General features: G+C 42.0%; 1 protein-coding gene across 6 annotated transcripts; it reads left to right on the top strand.

The window, feature by feature from the left end:
* The first annotated feature begins 697 nt into the window (after window positions 1–697).
* LOC126980509 (sulfotransferase 1A3-like) lies at window positions 698–20,948 on the top strand. Of its 6 annotated transcripts, none has more exons than XM_050830487.1 (6): window positions 698–825; window positions 11,603–11,777; window positions 13,841–14,024; window positions 15,962–16,141; window positions 17,164–17,450; window positions 19,509–20,948. In XM_050830487.1, exons 2-6 carry the CDS (start codon window positions 11,638–11,640, stop codon window positions 19,720–19,722), a joined length of 1,005 nt encoding a protein of 334 aa, XP_050686444.1. In that variant the 5' UTR covers window positions 698–825; window positions 11,603–11,637; the 3' UTR covers window positions 19,723–20,948. The 6 variants fall into 6 exon arrangements, with proteins under 6 accessions (XP_050686444.1, XP_050686445.1, XP_050686446.1 ...); XM_050830488.1 differs by lacking the exon at window positions 698–825 and adding an exon at window positions 3,918–4,029; XM_050830489.1 differs by lacking the exon at window positions 698–825 and adding an exon at window positions 8,324–8,359.
* Window positions 20,949–26,326: the final 5,378 nt, after the last annotated feature.

Here is a 26,326-nt window from a genome sequence, read left to right as displayed (position 1 = left end):
CTGCCCTGTGCTGATTTTCAGCTAAACTATGAACTGTTACAAAAACTTATAATACAGAGGAGAATGACGAAAATGATCCAGGAGCTTAAGAAAAAAATGCCAATAGTCCGTATGCATAAAGTTCGTACGCAATTGTTCGTAAGCAAATTTTCGTAAGGGATAAAGTTCGTCTGAAAATAGTACGTACGCAAAAGTTCGTACGCTAAAGTTCGTATGCAGATGTTCGTATGGTATAAAGTACGTATGTAAAACATTCGTAACGACAAAAGTTCGTATAGAAAAAGTTCGTATGGAAATATTTCGTATGAAATTGTTCGTAAGCAAAAAGTTCGTAGGCAAATGTTCGTCAGGGAAAAAGTTCGTCTGACAAAAAAATCGTTAGTAAAAGTTCGTACGCTAAAGTTCGTATACAGATGTTTGTATGGTATAAAATACGTATGCAAAATATTCGTAATGACAAAAGTTCGTCGGGACAAAAGTTCGTATAGAAAAAAAATCATATGCAATTATTCGTACGCAAATGTTCGTCAGGGATAAAATTCTTCTGGGTAAATTAGTACGTACGGAAAAGTTCGTAAGCATGTTTGTAAGGTAATAAGTCGCTATTCCTACACGAAGTTTTTATACACGAACTTTTGTCCGAAACTCATGAAAATGGGGGGGGGGGGGTGTCGCTGAGAGCCGACCAAAGAGACTATATACGTTCTATAGTCTCCTTGGAGCCGACCCTGCCGACAACCACCATCACCACCGCCACCGCCCGCCTCGCCTCCGCCACCGGCAACCAACATCATAACCCTGCACTCTGCCGCCGCCGCCTTCCCGGTAACGCAAAATAATACACATAGACCACACAGACATGATGAGCCACTGCCTCCAGGATTGATTTCAAGAATAAAGATCTTGTCGCCCAGTACCCTAAAAAGTTTCTTACTGGACGACTGTTTTTCACCACTGCAGGGGAGACCTTTTGATCGCTCGGTTATGTAAAAACACACACACACACACACACACACACACCTCTCTCTCTCTCTCTCTCTCTCTCTCTCTCTCTCTCTCTCTCTCTCTCTCTATATATATATATATATATATATATATATATATATATATATACGAACTATTTCCATACGTACTTTGGTCCTAGAATCAAACGAACTTTATCCTACGAATTATTGCCATACGAAGTGTAATTTCAAACAAAGTTATGAATATTGAGAACATTATTCTTCAATAATCTTTGACGCAGATGCGGTATTATGATAAATGAAATTATGAAACTACGGTTGCACAGCAGCCTGTTAATCTACGACTTGTTATTCGTTGTTTTTTGGTCTACAAAAACTTCTGTACTATCAATTTTAGGCACTTGATACACTAAAGCAATTAATAAATCACGAACACAGACTTTACTTGTTCATTATGTATTTATACTGTTATGCCGGACGTGTTACTTGGGTTCCGTGTCGCCGTCAGGAGACTCCGTGGGAGGGAGATATGTAAACACCTTGCACAGCTTCTGTAGTTTAATATTCCTCTTTAGTACAATTCACTCTGACTCTTCACTGACTACTAGCTGACTGTGACTGACTCCTCTCGCCCTCTTCTCCTATATATGTGCCGAACAGTAGCTACAGTCTAGAACGTTACAGTATATTCGATAAAAAAAAGACGATCATACAAGAATGAACATGTAGCAAAAATATGTGCGAGTTGGCAACACTTCCCGCCTGACGCCTGTCCGCGGGCCCCGCGGGGCGCGGGTGAGCCATTGCTCCCCACCCCCCCCTGCTCGCTCCTCCCGGAGTCTTCCAGAGACCCATAGACCCCGGGGGAAGCTTCAAGCACAACACTATCCCCCCCCTCTTAATTGTGATCGTTCCGATCACACACTTAACTAGATACAAACATAAGAAAATCAATCAAAACCATAATAATCGTCGTATCGCTGTGGACACCTGCGTTGTCTCTGTCTTCTGTCCTCTGTCTCCTGCGCGTCTGTCTCCTGGTGCGCTTCGTCGTCGTTCGCTTCTTGGGATGTCCCTGGAACATCTGCCGAAACCGGGAGGTTATCTCCCTCGGCTGAAAGGTCCAGAAGACCTATGTCGTCGTCGACCTCCTCTCGATCCTGGACGTCCCAATTTGCGTTTTCGTCGGCTGCTGGGTGTCTGTAGTTGCTCCAGGTGTAGTTTCCCGGACCGTGGTACCTCCATAGGCGGTTGACGTGGACAACTTTCGGCTTGGTCCTTTCCGTTCTCCGGATTCGATAAGTCACGTCGGAGAGGCGTTCTAGCACAGTATAAGGGCCTTCCCAGGGGCTCTGTAACTTCGGAGACTGTCCTTTCTTCCACTGCGGATTGTAAAGCCAGACTTGGTCTCCTTCCTTGAAGTCAACGTGGCCTGCTCTCATATTGTAACCGCGCTTCATGGCCTCCCCGGAGAACTTCAAGGCACCACGGACTTGATGGTGCACCTCTTCCAGCCGTTCCTCTAGCTGACGGGCAAAACTGGAGGCGTCCCTTGGAAGGCCTTCCCCAGGAGGCCTTCCTGTCAGTAGGTCCACCGGCAATCGCAGCTCACGTCCAAACATCAGCTTTGCCGGCGAATACCCCGTAGTCTCGTAGGCGCAGACCTGTAGGCCATGATCGAGGAGCGCAGGCAGCTTCTGATCCCATGAAGACTGGTCATTGTTGCACTGCTCGTCCAATTAAACCTCTCCACCATTCCATCTGACTGTGGGTGCAGAGGGGTGGTCCGGGTCTTCTTGATACCCAGAAGCTTGCAGCACTCAGCAAGGACTGTTGACTCAAAATTCCCTCCCTGGTCGGAATGGAGCTCGTTAGGCACACCGAAGCGACAGAAGAACTCCTCCACCAATACCTTAGCGATGGTAGTGGCTTCCTGGTCAGGGATGGCGTAGGCTTCCGGCCACTTGGTGAAGTAATCCATTGCGACGCAGATGTACCTATTTCCGTTCGTCGTCAGAGGCAAGGGTCCTGCTATATCCACTGCCACCCGTTCCATTGGGGCTCCAACCTGGTATAGTTGCAATGGGGCACGGTGACGCTTCTTGGAGCCCTTCTTTGCACAGCACACCTTACACGCGTGACACCATTCTTCCACATCCTTCCTCATGCCAACCCAGTAGAACCTTTGGTGCAGGCGACTCAGTGTCTTCTTTACCCCAAGGTGTCCGCTGGTTATGCGGTCGTGCATTTCTTTCAAGACGCCTTCCCGGGACTTCATAGGTACCACCGTGGACCAGTAGTAGTCAAGACCATCATGAAAACCCAGCGTCGCTGTAACACCCCGTTGTCCATCCGCAGAGTGTCCCACTGAGTCCAGTAATTTTTGGTGGTAGGGCTTTCTTTCGAGATTACACGGTACCGTGTCTTTTGTTGACTGCCTATTGTGATCCGTCCCCCTTAAGTTTATTTTATTTTTTTAAAGTAAATGATGACGTATGTTTTGAATTTAAAAATTGCTTGAAATATCAAAGTTTCTTCCTGCACCCCTAGTTGTATGTCAGTAAATGTGATAAAAGAGATATAGCCTGTACCCCTTGCATGTCGGTATATGTGATAAAAGAAATAACCTACATCCCTTGTATGTCAATAAATGTGATAAATGTGATAACATGTACCCCTTGTATGTTAGTAAAAGTGATAACAGAGATAACCTGCACGCCTTGTATGTCGGTTAATGTGATAACAGAGATAACCTGCACGCCTTGTATGTCGGTTAATGTGATAAAAGAGATAAACTACAGCCCTTGTATATTTTGCCGCCATCTTGCATGGACAAACTACGATATCAACACTATGTGCTTGTAAACATCGGGTTCCGTGCATGCGCAGATCAGGATGGGATGTCTAAGGATACGTGGATGGCAAATGGCACCACACCCGGTACCGTTTCAGTGTCGATACCATTAGCGCTGCTCTAGCCGGGCAGGGGGTGTTGGCAGTCTCAGGGCACAAGAAGACCAACTTCGGAATGTGGCTTTGGCAGACATACGACATTAGAACTTAAGTAAGGAAGTGTAACCATAGAAATCTGAAAGGGGCATCACTTTCACGTGCCAAGCTTCTTTAGATAATGAGTAGAGGTTCGTGTCTAAGAAGGTAATGATAAGTGTGCGAGTGAGCAGCATGAACAGTAGCGGAAAGGAGCACCAAGAACCACCAACGCGCAGCCATGATCACGGCCGCCCTTGTGAGCCTCTCGTACAAGAGTGCAACCTCCAGTCATTGGCCGACAGGCTCCGCTCTTGCCATCTGCTCTGCGCGAGGGCTGCGGGCTGTATTAAGGAAAGAGTTTTTTTTAAGTCGAAGAATAGATTTAGCACGATTCCGGGCCGGAATATAAAGATCATGATTAGCAGTAGTGCGAAGGCTCTGGTACCTTTTGTGAGTTGCCTCTCTATCTTTGATAGCACGAAAACAAAAGTGATAAAACCAAGGCCTTTTAGCATGAGGAGTAGAGAAAGTACGTGGAGTGTGTGCCTCCATTCCAGAGACAATCACCTCTGTGATGCGCTGGGCACACACAGAGGGGTCTCTCTCATGAAAGCAGTAATCATTCCACGGGAAATAAAAAAAAGTACATCCTCAGGTCATCCCACCGAGCTGAAGCAAAATGCCAGCAGCATCGCCTCTTTGGTGGGTCCAGAGGATGTACAGGAGCGATAGATGTACATAGTGAAAGTGATAGATGTACAGGACCGAAATGAGGTTGTGATCGGAGGAGCCCAACGGAGAAAACAGTTTGACAGAGTAAGTAGAAGGGTTAGAGGTAAGGAAAAAGTCTAGTACGTTGGGCCGGTCTCCAAGACGGTCGGAAATACGTGTAGGGTGCTGAACCAACTGCTCTAGATCGATGAGGAGAGCAAAGTTGTAGGTTTGTTCACCAGGTTGGTCAGTGAAAGAGGATGAAAGACAAAGCTGGTGGTGAACATTGAAATCTGTGCTTCACATGTGTCATTCTATTTTTTTTTTACAACAAAAGAGCCGGCTCAAGGGCAACAAAAATTTTATATAAAAAAAAGCCTGCTACTCGCCGAGCCCACAACAGAGAATAGATAAGAGTAGCCAAAAGAGAGGTCAATTTCGGATGGAGAGGTGTTTTGATACACTCTTCTTGAAAGAGGACAAATCATAGGCAGGAGGAAATACAGACGAAGGAAGGCAGTTCCAGAGTTTACCAGTGTAAAGGATGCAAGAGTGAATATGCTGGTTAACTCTTGCATAAGGGGTTTGGACAGCATAGGGATGGGCTAGAGTGGAGAGTCGAGTGCAGCGGGGCCCCGGAAAGGGGGGAGGCATGCAGTTAGCAAATTTAGAAGAACAGTCAGAGTGAAAATATCGATAGAAGATAGAAAGAGAGGCAACATGGCGGCGGAATTTAAGGGGTAGAAGACTATCAGTAAGAGGAGGAGAGCTGATGAGACGAAGAGCCTTTAGACTCCAATTTTGTCCAGGAGAGCTGTGTGAATGGAGCCCCCCACACATGAGATGCATACTCCATGCGAGGACGGCTGGCGGAGACGGTACAGAACGCCCAGCCTCGAGGAAGCTGATTTAGTAAGAGAAGAGATATGAAGTTTCCAGTTGAGATTTTGAGTTAAGGATAAACCGAGGATGTTTAGTGTTGAAGAAGGTGATAGCTGAGTGTTGTCAAAGAATAGGGGATAGTTCTTTGGAAAATTGTGTCGAGTGGATAGGTGGAGAAACTGTGTTTTTGAGGCGTTGAAGGACACCAGGTTCTTCTTGCCCCAATCGGAAATAATACTAATGTCTGAGGCTAACGGCCGTACCATAAGGCAGCCTCCTCGACTATAGAAGCTCTTTGGCCAATTTCTCATACCATAATCTTCGAGGGGCCCTCTCCGTAAGCAAAGGAAAGATGTTGAGGGGCGAAATTGTTGGAATCTGGCAAGGGATCGAGATAGGCACATCTTCGTGAGTCCCTTAGCATATTCTATGCGTCAATTCTGCATTTCTCTCATTAATATAGTTATAAATGATCCAGGAATTATAATAAAACGTATTTGATCTTATATGAATCTGCAAAAGTTTTTTTTTATATAAATTATTTAAAATTTTGTTTAAGACTTTAGGGTTGTATCATGATTTTTAACCCTTGCCGAGTTGCCGTGTCAACACGCCTCCTTGGTCAACACAAGGAGCTAGGTAGTCTTTTCCTATAGCTCCGATGGGGCTCGAGCACTTTTCTAACGGCTCCTTGCTTGACGGGATGGTAGCGAGGGGCAGAGAAGTGATAACGCCGGGCACATATGGACTCCCTGGCTGTGTGCGTGGAGAGTGGTGGAAACCATGGGGTGCTGACGTCACTCCCCATCCCCAAGGCCTCCCGTCTCATAGGCCTCGTGAAAACACGGGCCGTGCAGGGATGCCAACCCTATCACTCACGCTATGTTCCCAATTATACCTATATTTGCCTTTCAATCAACCATTTTCTTCGTGATTATACATTGAAAAATATGTATGATTACACTAATATATGTAAAATGCTTCAATTATCAATATTTCCCTGTAGATATGTTTACAGAGGCTACCAACCCAACTCGGAAGAAGCTCTAGTGGAGGAAGGGACCGAGATCACCTTATAGTATCCGGCAGAAAGGGGACACCGTTTAAGGGAAGAGGAGGAGGAAGGTTTAGAGGCTGCCTAATGGTACGGCCGTAAGCGTTCTGCTGCCTCCAGCCTGGAATCGTTTAATTCCTGTTGGGTGGGTCTTCTATTAAAAGAAGTTGAGTAATGCAGAAGGAGCGTAAGAGAGAAGGATAGAAACCGTAGGAGGGTAGTTTGGAAAGCAAAGATTTGTGCCAGACCCTATCAAAGGCTTTTTGATATGTCCTGCGTAATAGCAAAGGTTTCTCTCAGTCGAAAGCCTTTGATATAGTCTGGCACAAATCTTTGCTTTCTAAACTGCCCTCTTTCGGATTCTATCCCTCTCTCTGTTCCTTTATCTCCAGTTTCCTTCCGGCCGTTCTATCTCTGCGGTGGTAGACGGTCACTGTTTTTCCCCTAAACCTATCAACAATGGTGTTCCACAGGGCTCTGTCCTATCACCCACTCTCTTCCTGTTATTCATCAATGATCTTCTTTCCATAACAAACTGTCCTGTCCACTCATACGCCGACGACTCCACTCTGCATTATTCAACTTCTTTCAAAAGAAGGCCATCCCAACAGGAAGTACACGACTCCAGACTGGAAGCTGCAGAACGCTTAACCTCAGATCTTGCTATCATTTCCGATTGGGGCAGAAGGAACCTTGTGTCCTTCAATGCCTCAAAAACTCAATTTCTCCACCTACCAACTCGACACAATCTTCCAAACACCTATCCCCTATTCTTCGACAACACTCAGCTGTCACCTTCTTCAACACTAAATATCCTCGGTCTATCCTTAACTCAAAATCTCAACTGGAAACTTCATACCTCCTCCTCTCTCGCTAATTCAGCTTCCTCGAGGTTGGGCGTTCTGGATCGTCTCCACCAGTTCTTCTCCCCCGCACAGTTGCTATCCATATACAGGGGCCTTGTCCGCCCTCGTATGGAGTATGCATCTCACGTGTCCCACTCACACAGCTCTTCTTGACAGAGTGGAATCTAAGGCTCTTCGTCTCATCAGCTCTCCTCCTACTGATAGTCTTCTAACTCTAAAATTCCGTCGCGATGTTGCCTCTCTTTCTATCTTCTATTGCTATTTTCACGCTGACTGCTCTTCTGAACTTGCTACCTGCATGCCTCCCACCCTTCCACGGCCCCGCTGCACACGACTTTCTACTCATACTCATCCCTATACTGTCCAAACCCCTTATGCAAGAGTTAACTAGCATCTTCACTCTTTCATCCCTCACGCTGGTAAACTCTGGAACAATCTTCCTTCATCTGTATTTCTTCCTGCCTACGACTTGAACTCTTTCAAGAGGAGGGTATCAGGACACCTCTCCTTCCGAAATTGACCCCTCTTTCGGCCACCTCTTCTGATTCTTTTTATAGGAGCAGCGAGTAGCGGCCTTTTTTTTTATTATTGTTTCCTTTTTTTGTGCCCCTGATCTGTCTCCTTTGTTGTGAAAAAAAGTAGTAGTAGTAGTAGTAGTAGCAGTTGTTGTTGTTGACGTTGTTGTTGTTGTTGTTGTTGTTGTTGTTGTTGTTGTTGTTGGAGGAGGAGGAGGAGTTGAGTGGTTAGTAATGATTACAAACTTTTTCCAAATCTTATCTTATCTTACGCAATATCTATATGTCTCCTTGACTCAGCAACAATTGTGATAGATTTTCCTACTTTCTCCAGATATTTCCTTTAATCGACTCTGAAGACGAAGCACAGTTGCAGTAGTTATTGCGCACTCCTAAACTCCCTAAAGCAGAAGAGTTGAAAAAGTCCAACCAAATCTGCGATTTCCCTTTGCATCTTGTCTTCCTTTTGTGGACAAATGTTTTTTGGGTGTTCTCTTTATTTTAATTTATTTTCCTTTAACAGTTTCTTATGCGGAAAAAAAATAATAAGTGAAAATCAGTCCCTTCATATTGCGCTCTTGTTATGATTTGTTTTGATATTTAAAGGGTGGATTGTTTTCAGAACTCACCTTGATACGTACGCTGCGTTCATTGATGCGGGATGTGGTGAAGTTGAGTACATTGAGTGCGCGGCGCCTCAGTGTTATCAGGGCCGCAGTACTGACATGTTACGTCTGTTGAACTGTCTTTACTACAGCACCAGTTTATTACCCTATTGATGAAAGTCACCCTTGTCCCAGATAGAAGTGTTCTCTTGACCTAAGCACCATCTGAGGTGGTGCTACCTCCAGCGCTGTCTTGACCATAACACCGGTGACCGGTTTATTGCTCGACTTAATAAAAGTCATCTGTTGAGCAAAGATTGCTTATGACTCTTCTAGAGGACGTATTTTAGAGGAATAGCCCTAATTTAAGAAAATTCTTTGCATTTGCAAGGTAAGTTTGTTAATTTAGTCCTAGTACCTACAAACAAAACTAACTTTCGGTGACTAACAATGAACGAGTATCACCACAGGTACAATGTTGTCTGACTTTTTCCAACTTTATAAACGCATCAGGAAGCAACAGACTGACATTTAGTACATTCTTTAACAACTTATTTTACGATGTAATATAAAATCTAAGATCGTAACTTATTACATGGATACTAACAAGGTCGGTATTGTCAGACGCTTCCACCCCTCAAATCAACTATTTCCAAAGGCCTAAAAGGAGATCAGCCGGGTTTTAATGAGATTTTTTAGGTTCACGGTACAGAGGAAGGGTCAAAATACCACCAGGGTCATAAAACTACACCTGGAAATGACCAAAACTCCTACGAAAGCCTTGTCAAAAGTGTATGGTCGGGAGCCGAAATGTTTAAGAATATGACCACATAGTTTTAGATTAAATGGTTCTCCTACCACCGGAACAACCAATGTTACTACTACAGCTACAACTATTATAATTACTACTACTGTTCTTGTGTGGACACCAGCTGGAACTGTGTGTTGAGTATTAGTGCTTTGTGTTGTGGGGCGGTTACTGATGTGTAATTGTTGTCTTTCAGTGATGAAATCAATGTTAGTGTCATGTTTGTGCGCTTTAAAGAATTAGACAAAAGTTTTTGTTATTTCTTACACTGTATGCAAGGTTAGTTGCTATGTGTTTGCGTTCCGCTGATTTTATGTTTTTGGCAAACGTCTTTTTGTTATTTTTTGTAGGCGGTGCAAATGTCTGTTGTGTTGTATGTCTGCGCAAGTCTGTAGAATCTTTGTTTCTCGCGATGTTGTTTGCGTATAGATCCCTGGAAAACCAGTAGTGTGTACCAACTAGAAAGTTTTTTTTGTTGTTGTTGTGTATGTCTGTTCATTGTGGTGTGTATGGCGAGCTTCAGGTTGTTCCAGTTGGTGGAAAGAAGTCTTGTGTGTGGATCTGTAATGCGGGGGGAAAACAGAGAAATCAATAACCTTCAAAAAACCTGATGTATTAATGGTGAATCATGTGGTTGCAAGACACAAAGCAGACATACAGACAGACAGACGAAACAGGTGCCGAGCTAAGGGTGGTGTGATAATGACTCGGCGGGAAGGTGCCGAATCGTCATTAGTTACATTTTTTCTTGTTTTCATCACGGAGGAGTGAGGTGTAAAAATTTTCACCTGAGTTAAGTGAGAGACAGATACAGTTGCTTCGGAACTCCATCTGAACTAGAGGAACTGGCCGAATATATATAAACCAAACCAGCAGTAATGAGTTCACCCGCGCCCCTGGGCGAGCCAGCAGGAGAATACCTCGGATTATCTCTACCTTTCCCTTTTGTCGTCTTATGTGACCAACTACGTGAGAAGCATTACCCAATACTATCTCGTTCAATTTTCCGTTCCATTGAAAAGGAGCCTTCCCGATTATGCCAGTACCCAGCAGTAGCTCTGCATCAAGGTAGCTGTTAGGGACTGCTGGACCCCACCGTTTGTGTACATGATCGTTACCCACCCTGATTTCTAACCAAACCATGCCAGTAATTCTGAGAGGAGAACCCGTGACACCTTGTAAATTAGGTATGTTGCGTCTTTTATTTATTTCACTCCCTATTTTATTCGCAGCCGATTCCTTGATAAGGGTATGACCACTACCCGTGTCTACCACTGCTCTCATGATATTATCATTGATAACCAAATTGATGATAGGTGAGGTGTGTCCCTGTGTCAGTCATGTGCGGTTGGCTGGTTGACCCGGACATTTTTTATTTCCACGCCAACATCCGTACTTCTTGCAATCGAATCAAGTTCCACGTGTCGATTTTCGCCAACATTCTCTCAAAAAGTGTGTGTGTGACCGACAGTATGAGCAATACCTTTCTGGTCGTGGTTGGCGGGTTGGGGTTTGTAGTTGTCAACTAGTTAAGTCCCTAATCTGCCTTTTGAGTTATTCGACTTCTGGATTCACTGGATGTAGCATTTGATTTAGGCGCTTCGTTAAGGTTGGGTGGGCGGTTCTCAGATTGTGATGCAGTGGTTGTTTTCCTCTCGTCTCTAATAACTCTATACAGAGAGATTGCGTGAGTTGCTTCAAGCTACTGGCGCTCATGTTCCACCCTATCAATGAATTTATTCAATGGGTAGTCCTTATCCAGGAATCCTTCAAATTTAGTCTTTGATTCTTGAGTCAAACCTTGCCACAGCTTCCTTTTGATTGCCTTGTCACGTTTGGGCAGTTTCTCTCGGGCGAACCGCGTTTCCAGGATGGCATATTGACAAATTAAATTATTAGTGAAAGACAGCTATTTTTAACGCCAGTTTTCAAAAATAATTTGACATTGGTTGCCATAAAAATGTAAAATGATGATAAATACATGTTCATATATTTTTTCAAGACTTGGAAACGAAAACATCGCAGTTCATACTTACTTGCAGGTTAATCATTTACGTAATGAGGGTTCTATCTTATAACAAGATAAAGATAGTTTTACTCATAACAATAACAATGTTAATGAATTAATAATTATAAAAATGATAATATTAGTAATTATATTAATATTAAAATCATAATAATAATTATCATTATTGTTATTTTCAGGAATATTGAGTGAAGACACCAACAAAACTATCAGCATGGCTTTCAGACATCAGCCAATGGGTGTAACTGTGGAAGATCTTTCTAAAGAGGAAATTGCCGCCCTTAAGGTCCGGGGCTATGGCAAATTTGACCATCTTGTACGCGTCGATCCCGGAGGTGCTGTCTTCCCACCTGAGTAAGTGCATTTTTTACATTGATGTTTTTAACGAACATTCTAAACAGTTATTATACTGTAGATAAGCATCTGCATCATAGAAAAAGGTATTTCTCAGGTGAAGTAGTAGTAGCAGTAGTAGTAATAGCAGCAATAGTAGTTGTAGTTGTAGTAGTAGTAGTAGTAGTAGTAGTAGAAGTAGTAGTAGTAGTAGTAGTAGTAGTAGTAGTAGTAGTAGTAGTAGTAGTAGTAGTAGTAGTAGAAGTAGTTGTAGTAGTAGTAGTAGTTGTTGTATAGTGGTGGTAGTAGTAGTAGTAGTAATAGCTAGTAATAGTAGTAGTAGTAGTAGTAGTAGTAGTAGTAGTAGTAGTAGTAGTAGTAGTAGTAGTAGTAGTAGTAGTAGTAGTAGTAGTAGTAGTAGTAGTAGTAGTAGTAGTAGTAGTAGTAGTAGTAGTAGCAATAGTAGTAGTAGCAGCAGTAGTAGTAGTAGCAATAGTAGTAGTAATAGTAGTAGTAGTAGTAGTAGTAGTAGTAGTAGTAGTAGTAATGGTTGTATCATCAACGGAAGTAGTATCTTAATAGTAGGTCTTTCTTATATCAACCTTAATGAGGTAAATTACTCTTTAAAATGATGTTAAATATCAAATTATCACTTCAAAAAATTAATGTAGTTTCTTGGACAAATCATAAAGAAACACATTTAATGAAGATGCAAATCATTAGCCTTGAATAAAGGACTATTAAGGATGCGTCTTGACGATGAGACTGACTCGCTATGTTGGGTCTTTTTTTTTTTTTTTTTTTTTTTTTACAACAAAGGAGACGGCACAAGGGTAACAAATAGAGTGAGAGAAAAAAAAAAGCCCGCTACTCGCCGCTCCTATAATAGATAACAGTAAGGAATAGCCAAAAGAGAAGTCAATTTCAGGTGGAGAGGTGTCTTGATACACTCTCTCTTGAAAGAGGTCAAGTCTTAGGCAGGAGGAAATACAGACGAAGGAAGGCTGTTCCAGAGTTTACCAGTGTAAGGGATGAAAGAATGGAGATGCTGGCGAACTCTTCCATAAGGGGTTTGGACAGTATAAGGATGAGCGTGAGTAGTAAGTCGTGTGCAGCGTGGCCGCGGGAGGGGCTCAGAAGAGCAGTCAGCATGAAAATATCTATAGAAGATAGAAAGAGATGCAACATGGCGGCGGAATTTAAGAGGCAGAAGACTATCAGTAATAGGAGGAGAGCTGATAAGACGAAGAGCCTTAGACTCCACTTTGTCCAGAAGAGCTGTGTGAGTGGAGCCCCCCCAACACGTGAGATGCATACTCCATACGAGGGCAGACTCGTACACGGAGGTTAAAAGTGAGAGACTCACTCTGTCTCTCACCCAACCTCAACTCGGTAAGGAGGTGGCTGCGTCTTTAATCGAGCCCCGGTATAAGTTTTATGACATAAAGAGTTATAGACCAAAGAAAGACAGGTTGATTATAATCAAGCCAGGATTCGAACCACAGGTATTGAGCCCGCCGCCACCTCCGCTACTCGGAGGTTAAAACCTGTCTTTCTTTGACCTATATGTCATGAAACCTATGCCGGGGCTCGATTAATTAAGGACTCAAACACATCCCTATCAAGTTGAGGTTGGGTGAGAGACAGGGTGGCTCTCTCACTTTTAACCTCCGTGTAGCGGAGGTGGCGGGGGCCTGTTTCGAATCCTGGTGTGGGTATAATCAATAAAAATAATAATATTAACGATCATTATAATACTAATGATACTACTACTACTACTACTACTAGTCATTAGCGAACAGAGTTGGGGCTAATGATCTCCAAGCTATGGAGCCCTTCATGATTATGTGTCGGGAAAATAAACATGGGTGGAGGTATCATTTATGTTGTAGTAGTAGAAGTAGTAGTAGTAGTAGTAGTAGTAGTAGTAGTAGTAGTAGTAGTAGTAGTAGTAGTAGTAGTAGTAGTAGTAGCAGTAGTAGTAGTAGCAGCAGTAGTAGTAGTAGTAGTAGTAGCCTTAGTAAAAGCAGTGGTAGTAGTAATGACGCATTTGTCTCTAGTAATTACGCATTTCTCTGTCTCAGATACCGGCAGCTCTGCGAGGCATATCGCAGTTTCGCGTTCAGGAGTGATGACGTGGTGGTAATGTCGTATCCTCGTAGCGGCTCTACCTGGACCCGAGAGATCCTGTGGGCCATGAAGCACATTGATCATTTACACTTGGCTGACCTCCATCATGTGAACAAGCGCGTTTTTCCGGTTCACTACGTAAGGTTATGTGAAAGTAAATGTGTTAGCTGGAATGTCAAGGACCTTATTATTTTCTATGCGCTTAATATCATCTATTGTTTATTTCCGATACACGTGGCTACTATGACACCAATTACACTTACATTATACACTGCCATAATGCATCAGCTCGGTAACGATCGGTAATGCATGATGAGTGGCATTCGTTTACATCTCACAGAGTTTTTTCTGTCTGACTTCTAATTTATCGGTAAGTCTAGTATCAGATCAGTCACAGACTAAGCATAATGTTACGTAACCCCTTTCCTCGAGATAGCAACATAAGACAGGTTACGGCTGGTCGGTGCACGCAACTTCTTGGGAAACTTTTCGGCCGAGATGTAACACGCAGAAGCACTAAAAAGTTGTATTAACACCTAGATTACATAGTTAAAAGTACATTAGTAAAAAACAAACACGCGCTCACACACTCAGAGAATTTTTCAGAGTGGCTAAAGACACAGAACAGCACGAGGCAACCGTGAGACACCAGCAAGGTAGAACAATAGCGGGTGGATGGGTCTAAACTTTAGAGACACAGAAAACTAAAGCTATAGGACGGTTTAAGGGATTAGAGCGGCAACTTTCTTAGGCACAGGTTGTATGTATAGGCGTGTATCCAGCAGGAAGGAAAGATAAAGTTGTAACTAAGTGGTATTCGCCAGGAGCTGGGCTCTCAAATTTTAGGTAATTACCTTAGATCAGTGTAATCTTTCCTCAGTTAGGGTAATTCTGAGGTAATATGATTTTTAAGGTAATTCTAAGGTAATTTAAGTATATCTATGGTAATTCTGACGAAATTGGAGTACTTGACAACACTGCCAGATCACTCCCTGCCAGACATGCAGTGTTCACAGATAGTTCATTGTTTGATTATTACTTAAAAGAGCAACAGCCATTCTCTCCAGCCACCATAGAGGGAGGTTAGGTCAGGTTAGGTTAAGTTTGATTAGGGTGGGGTTTGTTAGGGGCAAAGCGGGGCTCGCTGCCCAGCCCCGCTTTGCCCCACTCTGCTCCTCACCTCCCGGCATGACGAACTTTTTCAGTCAGCTTTATAGTATATAGTAACTAACCTAATCTAACTTAACCTAACCTTCCTCAATTGTGGGCGGAGCGAGTGGCTGTGGTGATTTGAAATAATATTCATGAAGAAGTTAATATCTCAAACGAGCGATTTGTGACGGGAATTAAGTAAGCGATATGGCAGTATTGTACATGCACATAATATTGTATATACAATGGTGTCATTTGCTGCGAGACGGGTGCACTTTTGGATAAATACCATTTACATATATATGAAGAGAATGAATGACATAATTATAAAGAACATGTTACATATCTGTTTTTAACATCCATCCAATAACTTCATCTTTCTCACTGATTCCTCTACTTAGACTACCCACTATGATAGTATTTATAATATAAGAACATGAGAACAGAAAGAGGCCGCTTGGCCTATACAAGGCAGCTTTGTGAGCTGGCACGTCGCCTCAGTTACCCGACTCTACTCTCGAGGGTCCCAAAGAGATTATCCATTGTTCTATTATATTCATATAACATCAAAATGTTTTCGGTTTCTACTTTTTACCTATCTGTTTATTCTACCTCGTATGTATTTCTCTTTCACAGAGACCAATTTTCAGTCATCCTAAAGTCTACCTCTTTCATCATATTTGTCTTTTTTCACCAGGATTTTTTAAAGTAAAATTACTTTTTTTTATAATTTAATATCGATGCAAGTTTCATCGTAATTAACATATCTAATCACTTATGGAAGTTTAAACTTTTATGCAGTATATATTTTCCATTGTTGAATATTTTATATTAATGCATACATTTTTTTTCGTATTATCACAGTTTGCTCATTGCATTAATCACATTATCTCGCTTTTCAATCATTTATCATGTTTTTTTAGGACACATTTTCATCGTACAACGAGATAGACTTTTCTAACTTCCTGGAGATCCCTGACAACAAGGATCAAGGAGGCGAGCCATCAATTATGAAGCTGGCGGCCGCGGCAACCTCGCCGAGAATCATCGCTAGCACAATGCATTTCTGTCACTTCCACCCTGACTTACTGGACTCTTGCAAGGTTTGAATGAGGATCAGTAGACGTATATTTAAGCTTTTTTTTTTTTTAAACTCCATGGATGTTGGATCTATATAATAATTCTTCTTTATTTGTTATATTTACATTACCCCGTGCACAACATTCCTAAGTTATTTACTGCATTTTCAATTTAGTTCTTCCATAGACTTTTGGTTCTTCATATCCACAAATGCAAAGTAAAATTTCCGCGTAGCCGAGCACGGAACTATTTAAATCACATGGGCGTCTTTTGTGGTTATCTCGACGTCAGCAAGGTTAGCAACGTAGACATATCTTTGATATGGAAAGCATTAATCTCATTCATTCTACTAGTCAAAAGGTCATACAGTTGTTTGTCAGGCAGTCACTGTGAACATATAACTCGCTCCACGTTGGTTTATGTATAACAACTAGTTAACTAGTTGATAAAGTGTAGAAACAGATAATTTTAGTAGAACACTATCTTTCATTATAAACTTAACGTTTTTGCAAAAATAATCACCGGAGAACCCCACTTTTAACCGTTCTAAGAAAATGAAAACGAAAAGTTCTGGAAAAGGAACTGGCAAGCTTTTCTTCCTCTACATGTTACCAATGATAAAAAAAATGCATATATTCATACAATATACATTCCATTTATAATAATTTTATACGCAATCAAATTGTAAAAACAAGGATATATAGTAATTATAGCTCGAAGTAAGTCTCCAGAGAGATAATTGTCTTTGTTCTTTATTTTGGGTACTGAGCTACCAAATGCTCCTAACTCATTTGGCTGATAGAAAAAAGAAACCTGTAAATATTATTCATATGAGTGAGGGTTAATGCATATAGACATTCAATTTATTTTATTTATTTTCCATGTTCACCCATATTTATTTTTCATGAAAGGATTATCGACACCTATTTAGATACTATTCATTTATGTACATTTTTATCTTCTTTTGTAATGAGACAGCGTGTTACGGGCAATTTTCTATCTATATATTTATTTTGGCCTTAACCTTATACTCAATATTTCTTAGGTTGTGTACGTGGCCAGGAACCCAAAGGACGTATGTTTATCGTCCTATCTCATGTACTCACGCATGGGAAGGTTTGAGGGAAACTTGAGCGCCTGGACGGAGCTGTTCACCGGGAACAGCTTGATATACGGCCCATACTGGCAACACCTGCGGCAGGCGTGGGCCAGACGTGGCCACCAGAACCTGCATGTCATGTTCTATGAAGACATGAAGGCTGACATCTTGAAAGAACTCAAAAGGCTGAACAGCTTCTTGGAAACGTTCCTCAGTGATGACCAGCTGCTTCGGTGAGTGAAAAATTAATGTGGGTAAAGAAATGTTCAGTCCACACTTCACACACAATGGATATTTTCTAACTTTTAATCATAGATACAAAGAAAGCATTCATACATCGTGACTATGTGCTTCAGCACCTGAACAAAAGTCTGAACAAGCAGTGCTCGGGCAGCTTTAGCTAGTCTCATATGACTGCACTGCAGTTATCAGATGTTTTATTTCATCTTTAGCCTACAGAGCCGATAGATTTTCATGGTGGGGTCTGGTGGTCGACCCCAGCCTGGTGGACAAGCCTACAACTTTGTTCTCCTAAACCATCTAGAGCAGGTCGCTCAGCAGCCTACACGTATCCCCGATCGCCTTATAGACACGCCCAACATTCTATACCTCTTCTTAACCTTTAACCCTTCTCTGTCAAAATGTTCTCTCCGTTGGACTCCTCTGATCACAACTATATTTCAGTATTCTGTCCTATCGCTCCTGTACAGTTTCTAGACCCACCGAAGAGGCAGTGCTTCTGGAAATTCGCTTCAGCTCGGTGGGACGACCTGAGGACGTACTTTTCTGATTTTCCGTGGAATGATTACTGCTTCCAGGAGAGAGACCCCTCTGTGTGTGCACAGCGCATCATTGAGGTGATTTTCTCTGGAAAGGAGGCACACATTCCACGTATTTTTTCTACACCTCATGCCCATAAACCTTAGTTTAATCACGCTTGCTCTTGTGCTATAAAAAATAGAGAGGCATCTCACAAAAAGTACAAGAGCCTTCGCACTCCTGCTAATCACTATCTTTACATTTCTGCCCGGAATCATGCCAAATCTGTCCCCCCCCCCATGACTCCTTTATGCCTGTTATTAAGATTTTTAAGAATGACGTTTTCTATGCCCTTTCTGTCCTCAATCCTCAGAAGACGTACTGGTCCGATGGAGTGCCTCCTCTTGTCATTAAAAACTGTGCTTCCGTGCTAACACCCTGCCTGGTCATTTGTTTTTGCCTGTGCCTTTCAACATCTACCTTTCCTTCCTGCTGGAAGTATGCCTACGCACAGCCTATGCCTAAGAAGGGTGACCTCTCCAATCCCTCAGTCTATCTTCCAATAGCTTTACTTTCCTGTCTATCTAAAGCTTTTGAATCAATCCTTAACCGAAAGATTCATAAGCATCTATCAGTTTCTGAAGATGAAGCTGTTCTCTCAGTTTCTCTCTGTTATCTGATCGCCAGTATGAGTTCCGCAAGGGGCGTTCTACTGGCGATTTTCTTATCTTCTTAAATGACTCTTGGTCATCTTAGCAGTTTCGGTGAAACCTTGATAAAATTGCAGTTTAACACAATTCATCCTATATTCTTTTTCTCTTTTCCTATCCCAACGACCTTGGGGACCTGGCAGGAATGCGGGGTTTTAGGGTGGGGGAAGCCAAATTAGGCCAAATTTGGACAACAATGAAAAAGACTATAGATGAAACACGCAATATTTTGAAAACTGTGAAAATTTAAAAAAGAAAATTATATATATATTTTTTTTGGGGGGGGAATCCCTAGGAAACTGACCCTATATTTTTCATTTATTTAAACCACTTTAAAATAATATTTTGCAACCTCCTAACCTAACCTAACCTGGCCCCCCTGAGCTTAAGTAACGGAACCGAACATTTTGCAACCTCCTAGCCTAACCTCCACCCACCATCTCCCGTACACCCCACCACGAGCGAGTGAGCGTTGCAACACTACCTTCCTCCACAAGGCTAGAGAAAAAAAATTCTAGCTATAGGGGGCGCCACCACATCAGCGTGAAGGCCCACACAGTGATCACGTGAAAACGAAAGCTTCGTTTTTTATATTTTTTTTATAAGCTACATTCGTAAGTTTTCTAGGTTCAAGTGAATTCATATCTATGTTTGACGGATTGAATGTCGAAATTTGTATCACGGAAGCGTAGTTCATTTCCTATGTATCATAACTGAATACAACTACAATGAAAACACCTACACTCGAAAGCATAATTCATAATTAAATAAATAATATTCTGAAATTTCCTCTTGATAATATGAAACTCATTATCTTTTCAGAATCAAGGAACACACTGAGTTTGAGAAAATGAAAGCAAGAGAAAAGAAACCATTCCTGAAGCTCGTAAAACCTGGCGGTTTCTATCAAGGAGGACAGGTCGGCGCCTGGAGCAGTTCTGCTTCTGCCGAGTTGGACGACCGGATGAATGCCTGGATTGCAGCGAACTGCGGCGACTTGGACTTGCCTCCCCTGTACAATATGCATAAGCAGTGAGGTGGATGTATCTGCTCTCCCTAACTAAAAATATTTCAGGATCATATTATACTCTAATATGATATATGATTTCGTATTCGAAACAGATGCATTGCTTGATTAATTGATTAGTAAATTAAACCTTTCCCGTAGCATTATTTCGATTTATAATGATGTCGCCATGAAAATGCACAATTAAAATTTAAACGTTAAAATAACAAGAAATTAACTTTAAAAAAAACTGATAAAATTGTTACCCAGTATGTTGTTACTTAATTAAGAGAAAAGTCATGTCAAGTCATAATACCTTCCACTATACAGGAATACACACACACACACACACACACACACACACACACACACACACACACACACACACACACACACCAGAATTGGAATTATCCCGGGTTAACAAAAGCCAGTTTAGTTTTAGGAGGCCTTTTTGTTTAGGGGGAAGGGACTTTTTGTGCTTTTTAATTTGTTTTGGAGTTGCAATGCTTTATTTTCGTTTACTTTCTTTTACGTCATATTTAAATGTAAATCAGTTAAAACAAGCAATAGCAATGTACACTCGAACCTCAATTTCCCTGACTACTAAGGGGAAACAAGTGTCCGGGAACCACAGAAGTCCGGTGTCGTGCTGAAAATTGGTATGGGCATCAACTGTGATCCTATGCATCATATGGAAGCATTTGTTTCGAAATTTGATGAAATGCTTTTTTTTTTTTTTTTGGAAACGTTGACCTTGGGCGAACTTTTCGAGGATAAGGTCAAAGTTCAAGGTCAAGGCAATGCAAGGTGCATCATATGGAAGCAATTGTTTCGAAATTTGATTAAATTCTATTTTTTTGGAAACATTGACCTTGGGCGAACTTTTCGAGGTCAAGGTCAAATGTCAAGGTCAAGGCCATGCAAGGGGCGTCTTTCCATGAGCTAAAATATGAACCAAGTCTGAAGTCTCTACGATGACGAGAACTGAAGTTATGGCCAATCAGACGTTCTGTGCGACCTTAAACCTTGATCTTTGACCTTTGACATTAAAAATTTAATGGGTTCTATTCTGGATGGACATGAAGCTTCCATGAAAAATTGGTTGAGATATCCGAAAAATTGTGACAGAAGACTGTTAACGAACAAACGAACAAATAAATAAACTAGACGTTAGACACTCTAACGAGCACAAACCGCCCGCTGCCAACACTCTGTGGTCGGAGTGCTCAAAATGTTAAAATATGCAATTAAGTCTTGGGCGAGGTCCTGCCCTTTCCTCTCTCAAAAAACTCAAAGAGTGGGAAGGATTATTTTTGACTTCGGTGACCTTGACCTTTGACCTTTGACCTTAAAAATCGAACTCGTCCAGTGGGGGGCTATTAGTAGTCCACCTATGAAGTTTCAACATCCTAGGTATAATGGTTCAAAAGGTAAATTACACAACTGAAAACAATACCGTCCCCAAAATTCTTTTGCGGGCGGTAATTAGACGCATAGCACTCGGAGAGTGCACACCTCCGCCAAAGATCGTCCTGAAAATTGGTATGGGCATCAGTTGTGATCCTATGCATCATATGGAAGCATTTGTTTCGAAATTTCATGAAATTCTATTTTTTTTGGAAACTTTGACCTTGGGCGAACTTTCCGAGGCCAGGTGCCATGGGGGTGAAAAGGTGGGCTCTTTCCGACACCCTCAGCCCCGTTGTTGGGCCACCACCTTGAAAGAATTGGGCATCTCTCTACCAGCCGTTTGGGTGGTTGCGCGGCATGCACCGCCTTCCTCCCTTGGGGTATATCCCCAACGAAATACCAAAAAAAAGAAAAAAAAAAAGATACCTGTCAAATATCAATTGAGGTCATTGAGAAAGGTCAAGTAATACAGCATCATTGAAAAGCAAAGTGTGAATTAACAGAAGAGAGGACCGAGAGGAGGAGGACCTAAAAAGCGATTTTTTCTTTTATTTACATTAGAGAAAAAAAAAAAAAAAGGAAACAGTAATGAAAAAAAAGCCTGCTACCACAGTTATACACTAGAGGGTTCAACTCCAATCTCCAAACGCCTATTAAAAAGGTAGGGTTCTAGGAGTATAATGTAGGCCTATGTAGGGAAAAACATTCTTTATAGACTACGTCGCCCATTGGATGATATATGAAGTGTCCATTTTATATATACTTAGAACACACTAACAGCCTCGATCCCTTCATCCTTTACACTTTAATGCCTGCTAGTAATATAGACTTCAACACCCACTGAATGACATGAGGGAGCCATTACGGGCACACTGACGGTGGTTTTCCTTATAGTTATTTCTAGGTTTCGTTAAACTATATATAGGGTGCCACGCATAGCATATATGAAAATGCAGCTTCAGCCACAATTTCTAACTTCTGTAATATTCAGCTGTATGTCGTTCTCCGGGTGAAGATAATCGGTAACAATGTGATATGTCGCCAAGTACATTCACGTATACGCTATAGTTGCATGTGGCTTTGGTGCAAATCATCGTCACTTTGGCCCCTGAGGCTGTAGTAGGCCTATAAAGTAATCCATCATCCCGGAGCACAAGGCCAGTGTGATAAGCTACCACAATTAAATTTCCACAGGTGCCCATTTATCGGCTAGCTTGATGGGAGGTGAACATCGGATGAACAGAGTGCAGATCGGCTGGTGAGGATTCGAACCCAAGCCTGCGGATTCATGATTATCATTGGCATGCTGATCACTGCACCACGGAGGAATGAAAGACGGTAATTCACACTACCGTACCCTTGAGAGAAATCAATTATATTCAGAAAGAGTGGAATGAACATGTAAAAAAAAAGGAATAACCACCTATAAAATTACGAAGGAAAGCATCCAAGGCAGTCTCTCCTAACTGCCCACTAAACTAGTCTTGACTCAAAGGATGTGAAGTCTTTATACCTCGTCCAACCCAATTAACCTCTGGATCACCCTACTGTCATCAACAACTCGCTAATAAGCCGTATGTGATAATGTTCACTTACCCTCTAACCACGTATACCAAATTACCACCCCTCCCAATACTTAACCCCCAATAGTGGGTAGCCCCTTATATCACTTAACTACCATCAACTAGTACTCGCTAATTAAGCGCCGTATGTGATAATGACCACTTCCCTCTACCCACGTATAGCTACCATTCTATCACCCCTAATAGTGGTCAGCCTCTTATGACACCTACCATTAACTACGCACTCGATAATTAAGCCGTATGTAATAAAGACCCTCTACCCACGCATACTAATCAATCACTCCCCATACTTAACCCCTATCTATGCCCCCCCCCTCCTTCTTATGTCCCTCTCACGCACTTTAGCTATAACTGGCGGTAATGACTTGGGTAATACGATAGTTCCCTGCCTGTCGAACCCTTGCACAACACTCACTATTGATAACTCACCTCACCTCACCTGAAATTATGCAGTGTCCAGTAAAGTACCTGTGTAATGCCCACTCGATGCCAATATAATGCCCACTCGGTAATGTGATAGTTCCCTGCTCTCCCAAACCACTCACCACACGCCCAATTCTGAAAACTCGACCTAAACCTATGCAATGTCCACTCAGTAAAATACCAATGTAATATTCACTTCATCTCTTCTGTAATGACCACTCGCTAATGTGATAGTTTCCTGCCTACTTAGACCTTGTTACCACACGCCCAATACTGAAAGCTCCCTATCCTAAACCTAAGTAACCTCCACCCCCAAAAAAGTACTTATGTAATGTGCACTCAGTAATGATCCCTGCACTTCGCTCTCTACATAAACTTCTTCGTCACAAATTTAATGCATAAAACCACATAAAACCCGTCACTCACCTGCATGTCCGCCCTCCGCGAAGACCAGCAGCCGTCTGAGTGGGGCCGAGGGCCAAGGGTGTTTCGAAGCAGTAAGTTCGAGCAGTAGCTTAATTACTTCCTCCCACATTTTACTTACATGATTATCTATTAGACATACGATTGGATCTCCTTTTTTTCTCATTTTATATACACAACATCAGTATATATCTAAATTGGAAAATATACAAAAATGAGGGCTTTGTGTTTTAAGGCAACAGCTGACAAGGAGTCTAGTAGTATCTTTGGAGGTCTCGACTGGGATTTATTCAGCTTCGAACTCGTTTGCGCTGTGATAGAATGCTTTAAATTTGATCTGGATGAAAAATTATGTATGTCTTACCTCACAATACAACCTATTTTGGTGCAGTGAAAACTATATATTGAAACACGATATACACCAGGGGGGGAGGAGCAATCTTCCAAGAATAACTATTGGACAAAAGTGAATAATTACATACTTAAACAGTTCAAACGGGATGATATAATGAGAGACAGTTATCTGCACCAATCACCATAACCTTTTTTCAACATATTTATTGTCAATGTTACTATTTTCTATGCAATGTTTCAACAATAAAGATGTTGAATTGTACTGAATGAAAAAAAATACACGTTATAACACCTATTTTGCTTAAAAAAGGATACACATCAAGAGGCTATTTATGATATGAAACATTTCACAATAATTTATTTGATATCAATTTGGCGATAGATTCTTGTTCATTAAATACATGTATCACAGTTTACATACAAAATATCACAAAACAGAGTTGAGTCTATACAATGACTACACATGAGAGGCACAGATATATGTAAGCCAGTGGAAGTTTTGCTTAACTGTAAGTTAGACGGTGGACACACTTAGCATCCGGGATTTCCAGTTCCTCTTGTGGCTACACGCGCAAAATTAGACTTCATAACGCTTGATTAGGAACAAAACTATGAAACTGAATCTGTGTGTCTGTGTGTGTAGTTTTACAGGGCCTGGGCTTACGCTCGTGTGGTCCCATCTCCGTATCTGTATTTGTCCAACTTCTTAAGGTTTTGCACACTCGAGTCTCTAAGAAGGACCAGTTATGGCAGGTCCCAGTAAGTATCAAGCATTTTAAATGTTAAAATATTGGGATTAGGGGCCGCTTGCACAGTCACTTTTCTTTGTTTTGATCGTTACCAATGGGTGGCGTTCGCCGCTATAGTATTTCCACGTGAAACTGATCGATGGGGTAGTGTCGGCCGCGGGGTTAGCCCCGCGTCTTATAAGCCGGTGCGTCTTATAAGCTGGTACGTCTTATAAAGCCGTCAAATACGGTATATATATATATATATATATATATATATATATATATATATATATATATATATATATATATATATATATATATATATATATATATATTTTACGTCGCGGCCTATTGCGCCGGTAGGCTTCTTCCCGGTGGGGCCTGATGGTCGGCCCAGCCCGTTCTGGCGCAGGCGAGTGTTTATTGTGGCGCCATCTTGCATTGGCTCATGCTGCCCTCTCGGAGTTCATCTTTAATCCTAGAAGCTAGAGTCCGGGTCGATAGGTGGTCTTCTGGTCCTCTTGTGTGCACTGTAATGCATAAAATGTATACATTATTGCATTATCCTGAAAACTAACTCTACCACAATAATTACTGCTGAGATTAATTAACAAGTGCAACTCCAGCATGGGAGAGTTACTGTTTTATCTAAGGTGATATGTACACCATTAGATGTGACACTCCATAGTATAAATATTAAGAAAGTGGAAAACATCCGCAGAATTCTAGACATCCGCATCCGCATTTCTGATTAATTAAACATCCGCATCCGCATTTCTGATTAATTAAACATCCGCATCCGCATTTGTGATTAAATAAACATCCGCATCCGCATCCGAGGCGCCCTGGGTGTAGTGGATCACGACCCCCTCCCCGCTCATCTCCTCTATCTCCAGCTGCATGTCGGACCCTTGTGCTGTGGCGTCGCAATGGGGGGGGGAGAGGGTTGGGTGGACCTATGTCCCCGGCGCAATACTTCGGGGGCGCCAAAGTGAAGAAGATCAACCAGATTTTTGTTCCGCATCCTGGTAACATAAATGTGTGGCTGAAACTCGTTATAAAGCATTAAAATTATAAAATGCAGTATTGTGTAACAAAATCAGCTAAAAAACATCTAGCAATAGGCAGGCGTTGGCTGAGTGGTTAGTGTGCGGGCCTAGCATTCACGGCGCCATGGACAACGTCGGTTCGAATCCCCACGCTACCACCTGAGATTTTGCAGTCACCGCCGAGTGGCCTAAGACTATCCACATGGTGTCCAGAAGACCCCCCCATCAACCCGGACTCTAGAAGATACCGTCCAAGTGAATTACGAATGATTTCCGGGGAGCAGCATGAGCCAAGCATTACTGGCGCCACTATAAAAAAAATTGCCTGCGCCATCACGGGGTTGGGCCGACCACCAAGCCCAAGAAGAAAGTCTACCGGCGCTACAGGCCGAGATGTAAAAAAAAGGTGTTATTTATTGAATTACCAAAATCATGAGCACATCCGAATCCGTGAGGATGTCATAATTTGATAGCCGCATCCCCATCCGCAAAATATGTAAACATGACATCCGCATACACATCCGCAAAATATGTAAACATGACATCCGCATACACATCCACATCCGCGGATCTCTAAAATCTGACATCCGATACATGACTTATATATATATATATATATATATATATATATATATATATATATATATATATATATATATAT

Source organism: Eriocheir sinensis, chromosome 44 (genome assembly GCF_024679095.1).
Source record: "Eriocheir sinensis breed Jianghai 21 chromosome 44, ASM2467909v1, whole genome shotgun sequence".
In the NCBI taxonomy this organism is placed as follows: domain Eukaryota; kingdom Metazoa; phylum Arthropoda; class Malacostraca; order Decapoda; family Varunidae; genus Eriocheir; species Eriocheir sinensis.
The sequence above is the reverse complement of the archived record's forward strand: the minus strand, read 5'-3'. Positions and strand labels throughout refer to the sequence as shown.

What these genes read in the sequence shown, in the direction of transcription:
- LOC126980509 (XM_050830484.1), top strand. Translation starts at nt 10,738, where the DNA reads ATGTGCGGTTGGCTGGTTGACCCGGACATTTTTTATTTCCACGCCAAC. An exon ending in CGCCAACATTCTCTCAAAAA is followed by an intron (nt 10,850 to 11,602) that starts GTGTGTGTGTGA and finishes TGTTATTTTCAG; the next exon opens with GAATATTGAGTGAAGACACC. An exon ending in GCGTTTTTCCGGTTCACTAC is followed by an intron (nt 14,025 to 15,961) that starts GTAAGGTTATGT and finishes ATGTTTTTTTAG; the next exon opens with GACACATTTTCATCGTACAA.